At 48.5% G+C, this 22291-nt stretch overlaps 1 protein-coding gene across 1 annotated transcript in view; it reads left to right on the forward strand.

Annotated features, from left to right (window-relative positions):
- LOC121856981 (protein inscuteable homolog) overlaps nucleotides 1-19295 on the forward strand; it is a gene marked incomplete at both ends in the record, with an annotated part of 20402 nt that extends 1107 nt beyond the window's left edge. The window contains 4 exon segments of the mRNA XM_042352774.1: nucleotides 1-248; nucleotides 17273-17479; nucleotides 17810-17936; nucleotides 19107-19295. The exon segment at nucleotides 1-248 is cut by the window's left edge and continues 1107 nt beyond it. Of these exon segments, the coding sequence (XP_042208708.1) occupies nucleotides 1-248; nucleotides 17273-17479; nucleotides 17810-17936; nucleotides 19107-19295 (771 nt within the window).
- Between the last annotated feature and the right edge of the window lie 2996 nt (nucleotides 19296-22291).

Consider the following 22291-nt stretch of genomic DNA (forward strand, 5'->3'; position numbering starts at 1 on the left):
CGGAAACAGCTTCCTCCGGCTGACCAGCAGCCCCCGGCCTGCACCTCCCGCAGCACCAGCACCAATGACCTGCCCCGTGGCCACCAAGTGGGCGTAGCGGCCAGGGTGGGCGGTGCGTGGTCCCTGGACGCCCTCGACGACCCTGTTCCTGCGTGGAGGGTGGCCGGTGAAGTCTCGGCCACCCTGCCACGCCCACACCACGCCCGCAGGATCAGGATACACCCAGCTGCCATCGCCAAGGAGATGAGGTGAGTGTTGATGCTGGAGTAGATGTGTGGGCTGACTACACCTGGACTTGTTTGAGTGTATATTATGTGTGTGTGTGTGTGTGTGTGTGTATGTCTTAAACACACACACACACACACACACACACACACACACACACACACACACACACACGACTCTCTCAATCACTAGGTTGACAGGTGGCTCCTCCTCAGCTACCGATTACACCACCACATTATTAACGCCGTAACAAGCGCCGTTATTAATGGTTTTTACCTGTCCACTGCCCCATTAATTACCACAATACCTCAGGTGTGTGTGTGTGTGTGATTCCTCCCGTCACAAACCAAAGGTCGACCCGGAAATAAGGCGTCATTTCTCTTTATTGTGACTCGGATGATATAAGAGTACCGGGGTAAGGCGTGAATTCACATTCTCTATGGTGGGTCGACAGACAATGTATTTTTGAAAGGAAAATTGAGAAATGGGGCTTGGAGGGTAGGGGGGGGGAGGGGGTCACATTGCCCTCATACGCGTGGATTATAACCCATACGTCAGGGTCCTTGGCTTCTTCCACCCCCTCTTCTACCTCCCCCTTCCTCACACCTAGCACTCCTATACCCCTCCTACCCCATACCACAACCAAATTACCCTTCCTCTCCTTCCAAATCACCCCTCCTCCTCTCCTTCCTCCCCCTCTTAGGTCACCCTCCCTCCCATCTACGACACCTCTTCCCTTTTCTAAACAACCCCTTACCCTAACCCCTACCTCTATTCCTCCATCCCCTCACCCCCTCCCCTCACCCCCTCCTACCCTCCAGCCTACGTGTCCTCATGAGGGGGGGAGGGGGAACGAGCCCGCTACTTCTCCAGTACTTTTTCCCACTTGCCTCAGGCCGCAAAATGACCATGACACCTGCCTCTAATTCATTACGGCATTAATTAGTTTTTGTTACTCCAGGTGTTAAAGAAAATGGGGGGATGTGGTCCATGTACGAGAGAGAGAGAGAGAGAGAGAGAGAGAGAGAGAGAGAGAGAGAGAGAGAGAGAGAGAGAGAGAGAGAGAGAGAGAGAGCACCGCTAAATGGGCTATTTCTATTTTTCTCAAGGCCTCAATAGCCTGGTCGATGAGCAGTGATGCGACACTTCTTCACTTAATCCTCAGGTCCCGCTAGGAGTGTGTCTCTAAGGACCCTCTCAGCGTCCCTAGAACCTGTTAAAAGAGTCCCTTGAGATCCTAGGACTAACTTAACTTAACCTAACCTAACCTAACCTAACCTAACCTAACCTAACCTAGGATGATGACTTTATCTTCGAGGAATCTCTCACAGGACTCATTCGGTTATCCTTAGAGTCCCTTAAAGAGACTCCCAGGGCAATCCTATCTATCCTTAGAGTCCTTTAAAGAGGCTCAAAGGGCCCTAAAAATACCTAAGACTCCCTTGAGGATTCTTTGTTTTTTTAGGGGCCACTCATCCACTGTTAGAGTCGGCCATTCACCTACCAGAAGGATCGTCACTCATCTGCTAGGAGGGACCGTCACTCACCCACTCTCACTGACGGTCACTCCCCTGTATGACCATCACCCACCACAGATAAACCACTTTAGAGGTACTGTTAACAAAGGAGGAGGGGGGGTACCTGGGGAGGAGGGATGGGGGGCTCTCTACCTGAGTTAATTAGTGGTTTTGTCACCTGCCAACACCCATCCTCCTCCCTTACACCTTCAGTGATACCTGATGTGTTGGAGAGAAGCAAGCAAGAAGAAGAAGAAGAAGAAGAAGAAGAAGAAGAAGAAGAAGAATGTTTACACTTTTGCCTTCTTATTGTGGTGTGTGTGTGTGTGTGTGTGTGTGTGTGTGTGTGTGTGTGTGTGTGTGTGTGTGTGTGTGTGTGTGTGTGTGTGTGTGGTCAGACTGGAGATAAGTATTGCGGGATGTTTGTTTTTTCTTAGGCTTAAAACGAATGAATAAACTGGTTACACACACACACACACACACACACACACACACACACACACACACACACACAGCCACCTAACCTACACCTATAAATTATGCTATTCTGTCCCACCTCAAGCTGGGATCGTGACTGTACCCAATCACCTGTGACCCAACTCATATGTATTTCCATCTTACACATATACACCCAGAGAGAGAGAGAGAGAGCGAGAGAGAGAGAGAAGGTCGTGATCACTGGAGGGAGCGGTTCGTCTTGCCTCCGTCAACACGTCCAATTACTGACTGGTCGTTAAGGTAAAGGCGTTGGTCACCTATATCACACCTGCCGGGGGAGATGACCTGTAACGACCCTCTGATTAATTTCAATGTGGACCTTTACTGTGGGTTGACCTCTCTGTGTGTGGTTGTGGGGGTGTGTGTGGTTGTGGTGGTGTGGCTGTAGGGGCTGTGTGGTGGTTGTGGTAGTGTGGTTGTGGTGGTGGTTGTGGGGTTTCAGGTGTGGTTGTATTGTGGGGGTGTGGTTATGGGGGTTTGTGGTGTGGTTGTGGTTGTGGTGGTGGTTGTGGGGTGTGGTTGTGGGGGGTGTGGGGGTGGTTTGGTGATTTTGGTTGTGTTTGTGGTGGTGACTGTTCTATTCCTAGATCACAACAGCAATGAAATCCACTAGAGAGAGAGAGAGAGAGAGAGAGAGAGAGAGAGAGAGAGAGAGAGAGAGAGAGAGAGAGAGAGAGAGAGAGAGCCAACTATTAATTGCTAATATACATCTCACATAAATCACCAGAATAAATTACCCATAAATCACCGGGACAAGTGACCGATAAATCACCAAGAGCCAACTCGATTATTGACCCGTGGGGGATAGGGGGATAAATCACCAATTGGATTATTAAAAGAAATCCCGTCATTAGAGCAGTAACCCAGGCAAATAAATCGCTAGGGGGAATACGAGAATAAATCCCCCCTTAATCAGTATGGCAAATAAGACATTAATTACCTGGAAATAAATCGCTGGGAAATAATTTGAAAGTAGTTGTTTTTGTAGAAATTAATCCGTTGTGATATATGAAAAATCGCCTTGGGTTGGATTTTGTTTTGTATGGGACTGGCAGGTTACAGGCTAGGTCAGGACAGGCTACAGGCTAGGTTGGATTAGGTTAGGTTAGGTTAGGTCAGAACTCAGGACAGGCTGCAGGTTGGGTCAGGACAGGCTACATACAGGCTGGATCAGGACAGGTTGAGACAGAACAGGCTACAGGCTTGGTCAGAACAGGATAGGTTAGGTTAGGTTAGGTTCGGTCAAAACTCATTACAAGCTACAGGTTGAGTCAGGACAGGCTACAGGTTGGGTCAGGACAGGCTACAGGATGGGTCAGAACAGGCTACAGGTTGGGTCAGGACAGGCTACAGGTTGGGTCAGAACAGGCTACAGGTTGGGTCAGAACAGGCTACAGGTTGGGTCAGGACAGGCTAGAGTACAGGCTAGGCTTCTTCAAGCAGAGTCCTATGACCTTGCTGCCGGGGTGAACGCGCGTCAGTCAACATTGATATCGAGGAGGGAGAAACGTACGGAGACAGCACACACGACGTCATCTCTGGGTTACTGGCGCTTAGGAGGTTACCCACCCCGAAGAGGAGGAGGAGGAGGAGGAGGAGGAGGAGGAGGAGGAGGAGGAGGAGGAGGAGGAGGATAAGAGGAGATGAGTAGGAGGAAGAATATGAGGATCAAGAGGAAGATGAGGAGAAGAGGAAGAGTAGGTAGCAATAGAATATAACGAAGAATTTATAACCCAAAAAATAATACACTCACAATTTCTTTCTTTAAAACACGAGAAAAAAATGATAATAAAAGTAAAAAAAAAAAAAATAAATCAAATAATTATTCATACTAATGTTGTTTTACATAAATGAAAATAACAATTGTAAAAAAAAAGAAGAGTAATTTAGCTGAGTCAGGAGGATGTAAACAAAGACGGGTACAATATTGACAGGTGAAGCGAGGAAGTTTACTGGTCCTATGTCTGTCTGTCTTTCTCTGTCTTTCTGTCTACCTTTCTTTATTTATCTGTTTCTCTTTCTTTCTATGATTCTCTCTCTCTCTCTCACCTGTTTAACACCTGACGATTCAGCTGGTGGTAGTGGTGGTAGGGAGTTGGGTGGTGGTAGGTGGGTGGGAGGTGGTGGTAGATGGTGGTGGGGTGTGGTAGGGAGGGTGGGAGGTGGTGGTAGGTGGGTGGTGGTAGGAGGTGGGTGGGCGTTGGTAGTGGTGGGTGGTGATGGTGGTAGGTGGTAGTAGTAGCATCCTGTACCTATAGTTGACTACAACGTTACAATGCACAATAGCCCAATGTTAATTTGTTACACACACACACACACACACTCGGTGGCAAAAGTAAACTTATGAATATATAACTACGGCAATCAATTATCCTTGGCTGGGTGGATAATCTTATTTAACACCCTGGCGATGTTGACTTTGTGGGAGCGCCAGTGTGGGCAGAAGGCGGTCTGTCGTTCGTTTGGCGTTGTCAAGTGTGATGGTGCTGCCTGTAGGACTCGCGTGTGTGTGTGTGTGTGTGTGTGTGTGTGTGTGTGTGTGTGTGTGTGTGTGTGTGTGTGTGTGTGTGTGTGTGTGTGTGTGTGTGTGTGTGTGTGTGTGTGTGTGTGTGTGTGTGTGTGTGTGTGTGTGTGTGTGTGTGTGTGTGATGTGTGTGTGTGTGTGTGTGTGTGTGTGTGTGTGTGTGAGCAAAATAAACAATCCATATATATAAATACAACTCCCCCTCCCTCCCCACATACACAGGTGAGGGGGAGGGAGGGAAGGGGGAGGGAGGAAATGGGGGTGGGAAGGAGCTTGATGGGGTGAGACCGTGGGAATACTCAGGAAAAAAAAAGTGGGGGGGGGAGACGTGTACTTAATGGGTCACGTTTTGCAGGGGTGATGATTATCTACCTGAAGAAGGTGTTGAAGGAGGGCCGGTGACAAGCAAGGTTACCACACCTGAGAGACCACCTTACTGACACCACCTGCTGCCTCTCTCTGTCTATATGTCTGGCTGTTTGCTGTGTGTGTACGTATATATCTACGTGTGTCAGTCTTCCCTACACACACACACACACACACACACACACACACACTTATCTCTGAAGCAGCGACTCCATTAAGTATACTAAGACCAACAGGTAAACCAGAACACATCTATTTAAGTTGTATTCTCGTGTAAACCAGAACAACGACCCTGAAGCCTCGACCCACCAAGTCACACCACAACATCAGGCGGCGCTCGTGACCAGGGCAGGAAGGCCTCTGTCTCTAACCCCACCAAAACAATGTTGGGTCGTGGAGGAGGAGGAAGACCTGTGCTAAGAGGTGACACAGTTCTGCCTGGGTCACCACGCCCCTCATGTCAGGTTCCTGTTGGTGTAGGAAGTCTTTCTGGCGTAGGAGTTCCTCTTTTTGGGGTGTTCCTGCGAGTGTGAGGAACTTATCTGTCGTAGGAATCCCTCTGGCGGTGCTTTCCTGTGGCGTAGGATATCTTTCGGGCTCCTCATGCTTGACCTCTTTTCCTGCTGGTGTGGGAATCCATTTGGCACAACACCACAGGATCCCTGACCTAGAATAGAGACATTTCCCAGGATGACCCAGGATCTGACCTAGGATATCTTAGAATGTCAACATAATACTGACTGTAAACATGACCCAGGGAGAAACAGGATGTCCTCGTGACCCCAATGGACCCTAGGGGGGGGGGGAGTCTGTCTCACACCAGTTCTATACTTGTGTCGCCTTACTTTGTACTGCCTGTCATTTCGTCTTCCCGGTATTGTGGGCTAGAGTTCACCTTTACCCGGTACACCTGTGTAATTACTATGCCTAATTATCCCCCTGTGTAGTTAACGAGGTTCTGGCATAAAGATGATGTGAAAAAAATGACAAACACAGTCGACCTGAAGCCAGATTTGTTTAGCGTTGAAGCTTCACTCCTCCAGCCAATACCCAGTGTGGTGTTCAAGGGCTATTACCTCCGTAGCAGAGTTGGTTTAGGTTAGGTTAGGTTAGGTTAGTTTAGGTTAGGTTAGGTTAGGTTAGGTTAGTTTAGGTTAGGTTAGGTTACGTAGAAATCGCTTGAAGGAACTCATTGTGTGTTCTATGGAGATGTTTATAGTTATATCCCAAGTTAAGATTCATTTGCTGGGAACAAGTTGAAAAGTTTTGAGCCTTGGGTGTAGGAACTGTTCTCTAACTGTGTTCATAACTCTCCTAACCTAACGTAACCTAACCTAACCTAACCTAACCTACCCGAGTAATGACTTCTAGTGACGCCTTATTTCTTAGTTTTTTCCTTCCCCTGAATTTCATGGCGTGGAATTATGATCTCAAATGACGCAGATCGAATCTAAAATTACTAATGGGTTGACCAGGGTCTTTAAGGCTTATATCGATAGCCTTCAACGATAGATTTAAAGCCTTAATGAATGTGAGGCTTAGCTCCTCCCTGTCCCGCTAAATCAACTCATTTAATGCTAGACTTATGCCCGGGCATCTATCCCTGGGCATTTATCGCCTTTCCAGTGTCCACCATATGGTATGCCCGTATACAGTAGACATAGGCATCATCTGTTTACAGCACATATCCTTCAATTGGGACGTGGTTTATTGGTACACGTATCATATACAAGTATTGGGTACAGTGTGTGTGTGTGTGTGTGTGTGTGTGTGTGTGTGTGTGTGTGTGTGTGTGTGTGGTTATCAGTAAGTGGATTTAGATGATTAGTGAAGCTTAGGTGTGACGGTCAGAGTGCTGTTTATAATCCGTGTTGAACTAGGATCTCTCTCTCTCTCTCTCTCTCTCTCTCTCTCTCGGTCTGTTTGTATCTCAATGTGTGTATCAGTGTTTATGTATGAAAGTAGAGAGAGAGAGAGAGAGAGAGAGACTTTTCCTCCAACTCCACCTCCACCTCCAACACCTCCTCCAATACCACCTCCAACACCACCACCTCCTCCAACACCACCTCCTCCTCCTCCAACACCTCCAACACCACCACCACCTCAACACCACCTCCTCCAACACCATCAACACCACCACCTCCTCAACACCTCCTCCACCACCAACCTCTCCTCCAACCTTTCCTAACACCTCCTGCTCCAACACCTCCTCCTCCTCCAACACCTCCTCCAACACTACACCTCCTCCTCCAACAGGCTGTTCAAGGTCAGGTTCCCGCCAGGTATTCCATTGTGGAGGGTAACAATGGAATAGAAGTCAGTATTTGTCCTGGCTGTAATGAGGTTCCCCCATCCCCGCTGATGGGATAGAGGGTGGATGAGGACAGAGTGGATGGGGGTGGGGTGTGAATGGGTGGGAGGAGGAGTGGATGGATGGGAGAGTGGGTGGACTCTCTCTCTCTCTCTCTCTCTCTCTTCTCTCTCTCTCCTTCGGTGGCCACCAAGGTACAGGACAGGTAAACATTGGCTAATTACCTTCAACACTCACCTGTACACAGTCCAGGACAATATAAGGTATGTACCTGGCTGGAATGGAGGAGGAAGAGGAGGAGAAGAGGAAGAGGATAAGAGGAGGAAGAGGAAGGGAAGAGGAAGAGGATACGAGGAGGAAGAGGAAAGGAAGGGGAGATGAGAAATTTTAAATGTGGAGGAGGAGGAGAGGAAGAGGAGGAGGAGGAGGAGGAGGAGGAGTAGAAGAGCAGGAGGAGGAGGAAGATCGAAGAAGAACAAGTATAACAAATAACTATTAGACATACTTAACTCCTCTACCACCATCACCTACCACCACCAACCACCATCACCAACCACTATCCACCAACACCACCACCAACCACTATCCACCAACCACCATCACCAACCACAATCCACCACCAACCAACACCTCCAGATTACATATAACAACAAGTATTAACCACAATTTCATTCCTTCCTCAACGCTTCTACCACAATCGCTACTTCGCCACCCAACCAATCAGCGCGTGAGAATGTTGATATTACGATTGTTCTCTCGGTAATTACTATGTTCCTGTGTTCAGTAATAACTACCTATTACCGGGCGGTGGTATTATTGAGAGAGTACTGACAATATAATCTCTTCGGTAAGGTAAATACAGTTGTTAAAATATACAATTCACCTAAGTAACCACAATTATAATCTACCTGAATCAACCACTATCAGGATCCACTACCACAATCCAATACCATAACCAGATCTAACTACCACCATTCGTAAAGAGTTACTAAAATACTCGTAAACCAACACAAGTATAACCACAATCATTCACACAATAACCAACTACCACAATCCATTCACCCAACCAGTCCTACCAACATTCCGACGTACCACCATCACCACAATCAAGCATCCTTGGAATGTGGTCGTTGACCGGTGATTTTATAAGGTCAAGAGGTCACGACAAGAGAGGGTTGAAGGCCTGAGTGGGAGGGAGGGAGGGTGGGTGGAGAGGTGGGTGAGGGAGGGAGGAAGGTGGGTAGGTGGGTGAGGGAGGTGGGTGGGTGAGGAGGAGGGAAGGTGGGTAGGTGGGTGAGGGAGGTGGGTGGTGAGGGAGGGAGGGAAGGTGGAGTGGTGGGTGAGGGAGGAGGGAAGGTGGGTGGGTGAGGAGGGAGGTGAGGTGGGGAGGGAGGGAAGGTGGGTGGGTGGGTAGGTGGGTGAGGAGGGAGGGAGGAAAGGTGGGTGGGTGGGTAGGAGAGAAACGAAAAAGGAGGATGGGAGAGAATGTTGAAGTGAGGAGTGAAGAAAGAAAGAGAGAGAGGAGAGAAATGACTGAGACGAAGAGAATTCAGAAGATCAGAACCAAAAAAAAAGTTGAATGTGAAGCCACGTATAAAAACAATACCACAGTAGTTGCTAGAGGTGCCGCCAGAGGGACACACACACAGCTGATTAAAGTAAACATTGAACAGCTGATCGAGCCTGGACCAATAACGATTAAGTCTTACTAATTTTGGTATAGATTCTTAGTAAATATAGTTGTAGTTTGATAAAGATAGTTGTTGTGATAGTTGTATGAATGGTGGTTGGTGTTGTTAAGAGGTAGTGGTAGTTGTATGAATGGTGGTTGGTGTTGTTAAGAGATAGTGGTAGTTATATGAATGGTGGTTGGTGTTGTTAAGAGATAGTGGTAGTTATATGAATGGTGGTTGGTGTTGTTAAGAGATAGTGGTAGTTATGAATGGTGGTTAGTGTTGTTAGAGATAGTGGTAGTGGTAGTTATATGAATGGTGGTTGGTGTTGTTGAGATAGTGGTAGTGGTGGTTATGAATGGTGGTTGGTGTTGTTAAGAGATAGTGGTAGTGGTAGTTATATGAATGGTGGTTGGTGTTGAGATAGTGGTAGTGGTAGTTGTATGAATGGTGGTTGGTGTTGTTAGGATAGTGGTAGTGGTAGTTATATGAATGGTGGTTGGTGTTGTTAAGAGATAGTGGTAGTGGTAGTTATATGAATGGTGGTTGGTGTTGTTAAGAGATAGTGGTAGTGGTAGTTATATGAATGGTGGTTGGTATTGTTAAGAGATAGTGGTAGTGGTAGTTGTATGAATGGTGGTTGTAGTTGTAGTACACAAAATATCACTGGTATAATTACTAGTACTCTTGCTGCCACTGTTATGATTACTACTGCTACTACAATAACTACTACTACAACCACCAGTAATACAAACACAAAAACTACTACTTCTACTACTATTACCACTACTACCACCACCACCACACCAAGAAAAACCCCTACTACTACCACCACCACTACTAACCCTCTACAACAATCATTGAAACCCAATCCATAACCACCACTACCACCACTACCACTACTAACCCCACAACAATCATTGAAACCCAATCCATAACCACCACTACCACCACTACCACCACCACTACTAACCCTCTACAACAATCATTGAAACCCAATCCATAACCACCACTACCACCACTACCACCACCACTACTAACCCTCTACAACAATCATTGAAACCCAATCCATAACCACCACTACCACCACTACCACCACCCATAACCCTTCCACCAGGTAAGAGTCGTACTAATGAGCCCGGGGAAGGTGTGAAGAAAGAAGGGGGGGGCGGTGGGGGGGGGGGGGTGTTGGCACCTGGATGTGGGAGAGGCAGTTCCTCACCTTCTGGCACCTAGGTCACCTGAGGTAATTCTAACAGCCTATAATCACCTGGGGTCGTGGAAAATGAGGTAACGTATGGTAGGTCCCACCCCCCCTCTACACCACCCCTTCCCTCTCCTCTCCCCTCCCTCCCGGGTTGTAGGTACAGGAGGTCTCGTGACGATAAATCTCAGGTGGAAAAAGCGACGATCAGCCGTTTATATGGGTTCAATTCCCCGCCGCCCCTCCCCACAACAACCACTACTACTACCACCAACAACTACTACTACAACCACCACCACAATTACCACAACAGGTGAGAGAGAGAGAGAGAGACCCACACTGTGTTAATTACGTCACATATATCTTCATCTACCTGTCCCGTTCACTTATCCACCTTATCTCCTCCCTAATTTATCTTCATCTCCCTGTTATTGTCTTCTCTCCCTTATCCATTCTTCTCTCTTTCTTCTGTCCTTTTTTCCTTCGTATCTTCCTGTATTTTCCCTTTCCCTTTCAGTTATTCCTTCCTTCCTTCCTTCCTTCCTTCCTTCCTTCTCTCCCTCTCTCTCTCCACCTCCGTCTCTCCATTTCTCCTTTCACCTCTCTCTCATTTTTTCCTCCCCTCCATACCTCCCTCCCTACTTCCATCTCCCTTTTCCATCCTCCCTCCCTCCCTCCCTCCTTCCCTCCCTCCCTCCTTCCTTCCCTCCCTTCCTTCTGTTGTAATATCGTGTCTCGTGTCTAATTGCTCCCTCATTTCCGGGTCACAACACAGGGTCTTAAACTACGGGGTCTTTTTTATCCATAGACTCACCGTAATTACTTGTCCGGGTCTACTTAAACGCGTAGTTGAGTAGTTTAAGTAGTTAAGATCTTCTCCCCACAACACACAACAAAGGCAGCCATTGGTAGAAGCTTTTACTCACACCCTTGACAACAGCCAATCAGAGGAGCCGTAACAAACCCATTAAAACACACACGTAAACATAACTTAGTGACTGTAAATTTTTTTTTAGAGGTGATAAAATGAGAAGTGTTTAATCTTCTTCTTCTTCTTCTTCTTCTTCTTCTTCTTCTTCTTCTTCTTCTTCTTCTTCTTCTTCCTGTCTCTATCTCTTCCCTTCCTCCTCCTCTTTCTCCTCCTGCTGCTCATCCTCCTTCTTCTTCCTCGTTCATTACTCCCTTTTCTCTATCCTCCCTTTCCCTCTCTATTCCTCCTCTTTCTACACCTACCCCTTCCTCTTCTTCCCTCCTGTCTTCCCTCTTATTTTTCCTCCCTTCACCCCTCCTTCTTCCCTCCTCCTCTTCCTCCTCTACCTATCCCTTCACCCCTCCTTCTTCCCTCCTCCTCTTCCTCCTCTACCTATCCCCTCACCCCTCCTTCTTCCCTCCCCACATCCCTTCACCCCTTCTTCCTTACTCTCTTTTTCGTCCCCTAACCCCTCCTCTTCCTCCACTCTTCCACCTATCTCTCATCCCCCTCCCTCCCCTCAGAAGGTTCCGCTCCTAGTCACGGGGTGGTGGGGGTACCTAACCTTTTGACCTTCCCGTCACCTAATAACTTTCACCTTCGTTATGGGATGCCCTTCATCTCCCCCCTCGGCGTCTTCATCCTCACCCCCGGGGCAGCATCATCATCTCCTCTCCCTACCTACCTTAACTACATTTTTCCTCAACCAATAGTCAGATTAAAGGTCAGATTATAGTTGACCTTTGACCCTGATGTCTCCCTCACGTGACCTTGTGTAATCTAACCTAAGCTAACCTAACCTAACCTAACCTAACCAAACCTAACCTAACCTAACCTCCCTCATCATAATGCCATACAATCCTCTGGAGCAGGGGTTCTCAACCAGGGGGAAAAACTGATTCGGGAGCAAGAGATATGTTCGATGATAAATCAATCACAGAATTTTGGCCCTTGATGTGCGATTCCTACCCAAAAGCGGCAGAAAGAGCTATCCGTGCATTGCTTCCGTTTGTGTCGACATATCTTTGTGAGTCAGGCTTTTCAACTCTGTTGCAAATTAAAACGAAGCAACGTAGTAGATTAGAGGTAGAAAATGACCTGCGTTGTGCCCTTTCAAGCACTCCTCCGCGTATCCCAGAATTGGCGAAGAAAAAACAATCACAGGTTTCTCATTGACTGTAATCTTCATCTGAATAAAATTAATTACAAATTTACAATATCCTGGTATTCTATTGAACTTTTTGTTTATTGCATTATGCTTCAGTTTGGTCTGTTAAGTAATTCATTATAAAAAAAAAAAAAACTATTTTACTTTTATCCAAGTTTTATAAATCCATCAACATTTTCAATTGGCATTTAATTTGTAAAACTCCACTATAAAAATAATCCATGTAAAATTGTAAACGTATATGCACTAATATGGAAAAAATAAAGGTTTTCAGTATTATATGCATATTATTTGGAATGCACTTTTTGAGGCAGACAATCTTGGAAAGGAGGGGGAATGACATTCTGACATATGGTGAAAGGGGTGCATCGGGCAAACAAGGTTGAGAACCACTGCTCTGGAGGATTGATTTGACCTTTCGCCCTGACCCCCTCTGACCCCCCTTCCCCCTCCCCCTACCCCTCCCCCTCCCCCTCCCCCTGACCAATCACGAGGAGGAAATGATTAATGACCTCTTCTCTAGCTCTTACTGATGTACCTAGGTCATGGTAGGTCAGTCTAGGAGGGTGAGAGGGGGTTGGAGGTGTCAGGAGTGGGATGAGAGTGGGTTGGAGGTACAAGGAGGGGGGTGAGAGGGTTTAGGGGGGTGCCATGAGAGGGGTGAGGGGGGTGAGAGGGGGTGTTGGAGGTGCCAGGAGAAGGTGAAGATGAAAGTTGTTTACCTGGCATTAATTAATTAGCCTTTGCTCATTACCTGTGTTACCTGTCCACGACGTTTAATTAGCATCACCAAATTACCTTGAGAGAGAGAGAGAGAGAGAGAGAGAGAGAGAGATTATCCAGGTCTACCGAAGAAGGATTTGTCTCTGCTATGATTAATCCAAGGCTTAAGGCTCTAGGGTTAATACAGGACTTAAGCCACGGTGGTCGGATCCTTGCGCCTGACGTACTCCCAGATGGACGGACGTCTTAGCCCGGGGCGCCCTAACCCAGGACGTCTGACTAGTGTTGCCAAATCACTCTGCAACATCCTACTGTACTGCATAGCGCGCATTCCTTTCGGTAGGATGGCAATTAGCACAGGTGTTTCTCAGGTGTGTGTGTGTACGGGGGGAGGAAATGGTGGCAGGTGTGTGTATTGTGTCGCTGCTGAGATGGTGGTTATGGTGATGGTGGTGTAGAATGTTGGTTGTGCTAGTAAGATGGTGGTGGCTGGTTGGTAGTGGTGGTGGCTGGTTGGTAGTGGTGGTGGCTGGTTGGTAGTGGTGGTGGTAGTAGTAAAACCACCACCACCACCACCACCACCACCACCACCACCACCACTACTACTAGGTCTCCACCATAGCCTCCTCCACTTCCCTCTTCCTCCTCCACCCATCTCTCCCCACCCTCTCGTCTCCACTACCCACCAATCCCACCCATTTCCTGTCCCACCCACCTTCGCTACCCACCCACATCCTTCCCCCACCAGACTCTCTTCCACCCATCTTCACTACTAGTCTTCTCCACCCGCCTTCTCCTCCACCTTCTCCCTCCATACTCACTCACCCCACCCACTTCTCCACCCTATTCCACCCACCTCCACCCTGTCACTCACTACCTCCCTAAGACAATTAGCTTAAAGTGCTTGCTAAACCTAACCTAACCTAACCTAAACTTGAATATTTACTAAAACTACTGAAAACCACCGATAATTATTGAAAACTGGAGAAAAATAACGAAAAATATTGCAAAATAACGAAAAATAATGAAAATTAACGAAAACCCCCCCAAAAAATCGAATAAATAAGGAAAACCACCAAAAATAACGAAAACTAGAGAAAACGAACGAAAAATCACGGAAAATTACCCAATACCACCGAAAAATAACGAAAATTACCGAAAATCAACGAAAGATAACAAAAACTACCGAAACATAACGAAAAATAACGAAAACGACCAAAAATAACGAAAATCAACGAACCAGGAAGCAAAAACCTCCCGAAAATTAGCGAAATCAACTGAAAAACAAACACCGAGGGGTAACTCAGTCATACGTAACCTCGTAAACACCGAAAACCACAAAAAGCATCCGTCATAAACACCTGTGTCTACCTTAACCTACTTTAACATTAATTGATAAACACAGGTGATGTAAGTGTGTCAACAAGCACGTGTTTTATTGCCTTAATCAACAACTTCCTTCCTTTGTTAAATGCTTTTGCTTGTAGTGGTTCTCGTTTAAGCATTATTTCTCTCTCTCTCTCTCTCTCTCTCTCTCTCTCTCTCTCTCTCTCTCTCTCTACTGAAGAATGACTTAATTGCTTTAACAGAGGAAATACTTATTCAGAACAGTTAGCATAGATAATGATTGCTTCCTTTCAGTACTAGATCATCTCTCTCTGTCTCTCTCTCTATCTCTCCCTTCTCTTTATTTATTTCTCACTCTTTTTCTCTCTTTCTCTCTTTCTCTCTATATCACTGTTAGACACCCCATGATTTTCGCTCATTTATATCCGCCACAGTTAACACATCAAGTCAACTCATTTAATGTTGTATGTTTTCCTTCTCTCGTCCTTAAGTTTATATCTCTGTCTCTTTCTGTCTGTCTCTTTATTTTCAGTTGATTGTCTCTGTCTCAACCTGAAGTCATCCTTAATTAACATGATTTAGTAAGTTCATAGATGAGACAGTTAGCGTAGCCAGTGAAATTTAACTGCGTGTTGATGCGGGTTGACGCTATCGTTGTGTTGTGGGAGTGATGAGTCTTTGTTTTCGTTCGCCATTTGTTTACGCGCTGAATCCGGATACATATATATTATTCCTAGACTCATTAATTATGGTCTATTGAATTCGTTCCTTAAAACTATATTGCTTTAGTGATTATATATTATTTTTTTTAGTGTATTTTTGAACGGATTTCATCATAAGACAAATATTTTCATTCTAAAGACATGAGAGGTGTAGGCGGGTGGAGGGGGGAGGGGGGGGGTTTATTTATCGTGGCCATAAAGCTGTTAATCTTGTTGATATTTATGGAGACTCGACCTTGTGTCTCTTACCATATATTCTCCCTCCGTTCTCATATACACCAGTGACTATATTGTTATAATTTTGACCTTCACCATTTAATATATTATTATATAAACATCTACACTATATACACACATGGGTAAAAACCTCTCTTATAACGAACTATCTCAAGCTAAAACAGGTTCTATATAGTAAACGAATATCTTATAACGAAGTGTGCTTACGAAATATACTGTATATCAAGGTTACTCACAGTTTAAAGTGAAGTGAGGGCCATCTTGCACGGGGGGCGGGGGGGGAAGAGTCCTTGGCACCATAACTCACCATAACTTCATCATCATTTAACAATCACTAGAATCAATGTTGCTTGGAATTGCAGCTGGTGATTCAACATTGATTTTCTTGTTTATTCCTGTATGGTAAGAGGGTGTGTGTTGGTTTATCCGTCACCCCACCTTAGTGATACGTGTTTGTTGCTTTGTTATTAGTTTCAGGTAAGCAAAATGTCCCTCAGGTGTTGTTAATAAGGCACAGGTGTGATAGTCACTGGCAGAGGAATGATAATACCTGACGCAAGAACGATAATCACTGACGCAGGAATGATAATCACTGACGCAGGAATGGTAATACCTGACGCAAGAATAATAATCACTGACGCAGGAATGATAATCACTGACGCAGGAATGATAATCACTGACGCAGGAATGGTAATACCTGACGCAAGAATAATAATCACAGACGCAGGAATGATAACCACACTGACAGATTTAGCTATGAACACCACGGATGTCAACAAACAACTGACCGAAAAACTGAAACGATCCAGGGTTGTGATTCGTAAGGCTTCGAACGATGAATTTCCGAACACAGGTGAAGAAACACAACAAAAAAAGATAACTTAGGAATTAATTGTGATTCATTAGTAATTACCTGTATTAATTTATCACCTAGGAATTAAATAGAGAATAGTTTCCTTAGTCTGTACTCTAATTTGGTTTGGTAAATGGCAGGTGATGTGGAGCAGTGAGGTGTGTGTGTATGTGTGTGTGTGTGTGTGTCTGGCCACCCACCTAGTACTCCTGAAGGTGAGGTGTTGTGGGCGTGCAAGGGTTTACATAGAGCACACACACACATACACACACACACAGACACACACACACACACACTTTCCAACAACAGTCCTTTGTCAATTTTAAAGTAGTAACATGACCCCTAAAACCACACTTAAAAAAAAAAAGTACCGATCAGTCAGGTCAGAAAGGGCGGAAATTGAACTGAAAAAAACTCCCTCATCGTGTGAAAAACATCATCCATCACCCACGTCAGAAAAGGTGGAAATTCGGTTAAGTTAATGACTGATCCTAGGAGAGAGAGAGAGAGAGAGAGAGAGAGAGAGAGAGAGTACATTTACCACTCCCAGAGAGACAGTGCCATATACAGTGCCACTATCTAGGAGTACTAAATGGCACTCCGTCGGTGGTCTCATGTCATAGTTAGCTCTCTGGCACCACCAACACCCACACGGAGGAGCTGTGAGAGTTAACTGTGCTTGTTAAGGCAGTGAAGGTATAATGTACAAGCAGCTATGACGATCTGTGCTTGTAGAGGCAGTGAGACATTAGGTACAGGTAGGTATGATAGTAATTTGTTCTTGTGAAGGAAATGAAAGCAGAATTGAATGCAGTGGAACCTGTATGTGGATGTATTACGAGTTACTTATGTGTTTTGTGAATCCTTTGAATATAAACAATGTCTTTAATAATGTAACCTAATTAACTGTTGTTTATTTGTGTCTCTCCCCCAGGAACGGGTCGGTGGGGCAGTGGCTGAAGGAGTTGAGTGTCTTGTATGAGTCTGAGTGTATGAATACCCTTCAGTCCAAGTCTCTGCCGGGAGAGTGTGGCCGCCGCCCCGCTACCTCCACCAGCACCTCCTCCTCCACCCGCCACGCCGTCAGGGCCATCCAGCGAAGGGCTCACGCCGTCTCCACCGAGTTCGCCAGACTGTGCCAGTGAGTGTCTCTTGTCTTACCAGTTACTGACTGGTCTACCTCTCTTACTGACTGACTTAACAGTTAAATACCATACCTGGTGTTACAGCACCACTATACCTGGTGTTACAGCACCACTACACATGGTGTTACAGCACCACTGTACCTGGTGTTACAGCACCACTATACCTGGTGTTACAGCACCACTATACCTGGTGTTACAGCACCACTATACCTGGTGTTACAGCACCACTATACCTGGTGTTACAGCACCACTATACCTGGTGTTACAGCACCACTATACCTGGTGTTACAGCACCACTATACCAGCACCTGGTTGTTGTGTTTCAGGCGGCTGGAGTGGTTGGAGCTGCGTCAGGTGCCGGCCCTGGCCGGGTCTCTTGTGGGCCACATCAACAACTTCCTCAGAGACTATACCACCCAGTGGACCTCCGCTGACCCCGACCTCCAGCCCCAGGTGAGTCCCCTGATAACTACCTCCAGCCCCAGGTGAGTCCCCTGATAACTACCTCCAGCCCCAGGTGAGTCCCCTGATAACTACCTCCAGCCCCAGGTGAGTCCCCTGGATAATCTCAATACCTCCAGCCCCAGGTGAGTCCCCTGGATAACTACTCTCTCCAGCCCCAGGTGAGTCCCCTGATAACTACCTCCAGCCCTACAGGTGAGTCCTGATAACTACCTGCAGCCCCAGGTGAGTCCCCTGATAACTACCTCCAGCCCCAGGTGAGTCCCCTGATAACTACCTGCAGCCCAGGTGAGTCCCCTGATAACTACCTCCAGCCCCAGAGTCCCTGATAACTACCTGCAGCCCCAGGTGAGTCCCCTGATAACTACCTGCAAGCCCCAGGTGAGTCCCCCTGATAACTAATACCTCCTCCAGCCCCAGGTGAGTCCCCTGATAACTCCCTCCAGCCCCAGGTGAGTCCCCTGATAACTACCTCCAGCCCCAGGTGAGTCCCCTGATAACTCCCTCCAGCCCCAGGTGAGTCCCCTGATAACTACCTCCAGCCCCAGGTGAGTCTCCTGATAACTACCTCCAGCCCCAGATAAGTCCCTCTGATAATCCCCTCTCCAGCCGGTGGTGAGTCCCTCCTGATAACTACCTCCAGCCCCAGGTGAGTCCTCCTCCTGATAACTACCTCAGCCCTAGGTGAGTCCCCTGATAACTACCTCCAGCCCCAGGTGAGTCCCCTGATAACTACCTCCAGCCCCAGGTGAGTCCCCTAATAACTACCTCCAGCCCTAGGTGAGTCCCCTAATAACTACCTCCAGCCCCAGGTGAGTCCACTGATAACTAAATCCAGCCCCAGGTGAGTCCCCTGATAACTACCTCCAGCCCTGTGATGAGTCCCACAATAACTACCTCCAGCCCCAGGTGAGTCCACTGATAACTAAATCCAGCCCCAGGTGAGTCCCCTGATAACTACCTCCAGCCCCAGGTGAGTCCCCTAATAACTACCTCCAGCCCCAGGTGAGTCCCCTGATAACTCCCTCCAGCCCCAGGTGAGTCCCCTGACCTTCATATATTATATAATTAGTAGTAACTGTTGTTGTTGTTGTTGTTGTTGTTGTTGTATTAATCATTATAACTGGTAGTAACTGTTGTTGTTGTTGTTGTTGTTTACAGTCGTCCCTGGGTCGTCAGAGTAAGGTGATTCATCAGATCTGTGAACGACTGACGGAGGTGTGTAGCAACGACCCCGACGGCGACGACGACCTCGACCACAACACGACCCGCCAGGTGGTGCAGGTGGTGACGGCGCTGGGTCACGCCTTCACCAAGCTGGTGGACCTCATGCTGAGCCGTGAGATTAAGGTGAGTGTCGAGGGCTAGGTGGCACTGTTGGCACTGTTGGTTGTTGTTGTTGTATTAATCATTGGGTAACTGGTAAGTAACTGTTGCTGTTGTTGCTGCTGTTTTTCATAGCCAGTCCTGGGTCGTCAGAGTAAGGTGATTCATCAGATCTGGTGAACGACTCTGATTGAGTGTGTAGCAACGACCCCTGACGGCGACGACGACCTGACCAGCCAACACGACCCGCCAGGTGGTGCAGGTGGTGACGGCAAAGGGTCACGCTCACCTGCTGGTGGACCCTCATGCTGTCGTGATTACGTGAGTGTCGAGGGCCAGGTGGTACTATATAATTGCTGGCACTCACTGACCGCGGTGAGTGCCGAGGGCCTGTGCGCCTAAGTTGGCACTCACTGATCATGGTGACCGTCGAGGGCCAGGTGGCACTGCCAAGGTTCTCACTGACCGCGGTGAGTGTCGAGGCCAGGTGGCACTGTTACATTCACTGATCATGGTGAAAGTGTCGAGGGCCAGGTGGCACTGCTGGCACTCACTGATCATGTGGAGTGTCGAGGGCCAGTGGTACCGCTGGCACTCACTGATCATGGTGAGTGTCGAGGGCCAGGCGGCACTGTTGGCAATTGCTGGCACTCACTGATCATGGCGAGTGTCGAGGGCCAGGGCACTGTTGGCACTCACTGACTGCGTGAGTGTCACAGCCAGGTGGCACTGTTGGCACTCACTGGATCAAGGGCAGGACTGTCGAGGGCTAGGTGTTCCGTTGGCACTCATTGATCATGGTGACTGTCGAGGCCAGGTGGCACTGCTGGCACTCTTCACTGGATCATGGTGAGTGTCGAGGCCAGGTATACCGTTGGCACTCACTGATCATGGTGAGAGTGTCGAGGCCAGGTGGCACTGTTGGCACTCACTGATCATAGAGTGTCTAGGCCAGGTGGCACTGTTGGCACTGTTGGCAACTCACTGACTGGGCGGTGAGTACCCAGGGCCCGGTGGCACCGTTGGCACTCACCGATCATGGTGAAAGTGTCGAGGGCCAGGTGGCACCTGCTGGCACTCACTGGATCATGGTGATCGTCAAGGGCCTGCGTACCAGCTGGCATCACCGATCATGGTGAGTGTCAAGGGCCAGGTGGTACCTGTTGGCACTCACTGATCATGGTGATCGTCGAGGGCCTGGTGGCACCGTTGGGTACCACTGATCATGGTGACCGTCAAGGGCCAGGTGGCATTGCTGGCACTCTCACTGACTGCGGTGACCGTCAAGGGCCAGGTGGCACCGTTGGCACTCACCGATCATGGTGACTGTCGAGCCTGGGTGGTGAGACCACCGCGCACCTCACTGATCAGGCGGTGGAGTGCCGAGCCAGGTGGGCACTGCTGGCACTCACCGATCATGGTGAGTGTCGATGCGCCAGGGGGTATACTGCTGGGCACTCACCGATCATGGTGACCGTCGAGGGCCGGTGGTGACTGTTGGCACTCACGATCATGGTGGCGTCGAGGGCCAGGTGGCACCGCTGGCACCTCACCATGATCATGGTGACTGCCGAGGGCCAGTAGCACTGCTGGCAACTCACTGATCATGGTGACTGTCAGAGGGCCAGGGGTGGCACCGTTGGCACTCTCACCGGATCATGGCGACTGTCGAGGGCCTGGTGGCATCGGTGCTGGCACTCACCGATCATGGTGACTGTCGAGGGCCAGGTGGCACTGTTGGCACTCACTGGATCAAGTAGTGACTGTCGAGGGCCTGGTGGCACCGTTGTAACTCACTGACTCATGGTGACTGTCGAGGCCTGGTGGCACCGTTGGCACCTACCGATCATGGTGACTGTCGAGGGCCAGGTGGTACTGTTGGCACTCACTGATCATGGTGACTGTCGAGGCCTGGTGGCACCCGTTGGCACTACCGATCAGTGTGCAGGATCAATGAGGCCAGGTGGCACTGTTGGCACCTCACTGATCATGGTGACTGCCGAGGGCCTGGTGGGCACCGTTACACTCACTGATCATGGTGACTGTCGAGGCCAGGTACTGCTTAAACCACCGATCATGGTGACTGTCGAGGGCCAGGGGTGGTACGTTGGCACTCACCGACTGCGGTGACTGTCGAGGCCTGGTGGCACCGTTGGCACTCACTGATCATGGTGACTGTCGAGGGGCCAGGTGGCACTGTTGCGCCCACTGACGCGGTGAGTGTCGAGGCTAGGGTAGCATTGCTGGCACTCACAGATCATGGTGAAAGTGTCGAGGGCCAGGTGGTACCGTTGGCACTCACTTCGACTGGGCGAGTGTCAAGGGCCAGGTGGCATTGTTGGCACCTCACTGACGGCGTGAGGTCGAGGGCCAGGTGGTAATTGCTGGCACTCACGATCAAGTGGTGAGTGTCGAGGGGCTAGGTGGCACTGTTGGCACTACGATCATGGTGACTGTCGAGGCCAGGTGGCACCGTGCCAAGTAATTCTACCGATCATGGTGACTGTCGAGGGCCAGGTGGCACTGTTGGCACCTCACTGGATCATGGTGACTGTCGAGGGGCCAGGGTGAGACTACACCTCATCATCAGTGGTGAGTGTCGAGGGCTAGGTACCTGCTGGCACCTACTGATCATGGTGACTGTCGAGGGCTAGGTGGCACTGTTGGCACCTCACTGACCGCGGTGAGTGTCGAGGGCCAGGTGGCACTGTTGGCACTCACTGATCATGAGACTGCCGAGGCTAGGTGGCAATTGTTGGCACCTCACTGATCAAGTGGTGAGTGTCTAGGGCCAGGTGGCACTGTTAAGTAATCACTGGATCATGCAGGAGGCTCGGCCAGGTAGCACTGTTGGGCACCACTGATCATGGTGACTGTCGAGGGCTAGGTGGCACTGTTGGCACTCACCGATCATGGTGAGTGCCGAGGGCCAGTGGCACCGTTGGCACTCTCACTGACCGCGGTGACCGTCTGTATTAGGTGGTGCACTGCTGGCACTCACCGATCATGGTGAGTGTCAC

This window comes from Homarus americanus, unplaced genomic scaffold (genome assembly GCF_018991925.1).
Source record: "Homarus americanus isolate GMGI-L3 unplaced genomic scaffold, GMGI_Hamer_2.0 scaffold44060, whole genome shotgun sequence".
NCBI lineage: Eukaryota > Metazoa > Arthropoda > Malacostraca > Decapoda > Nephropidae > Homarus > Homarus americanus.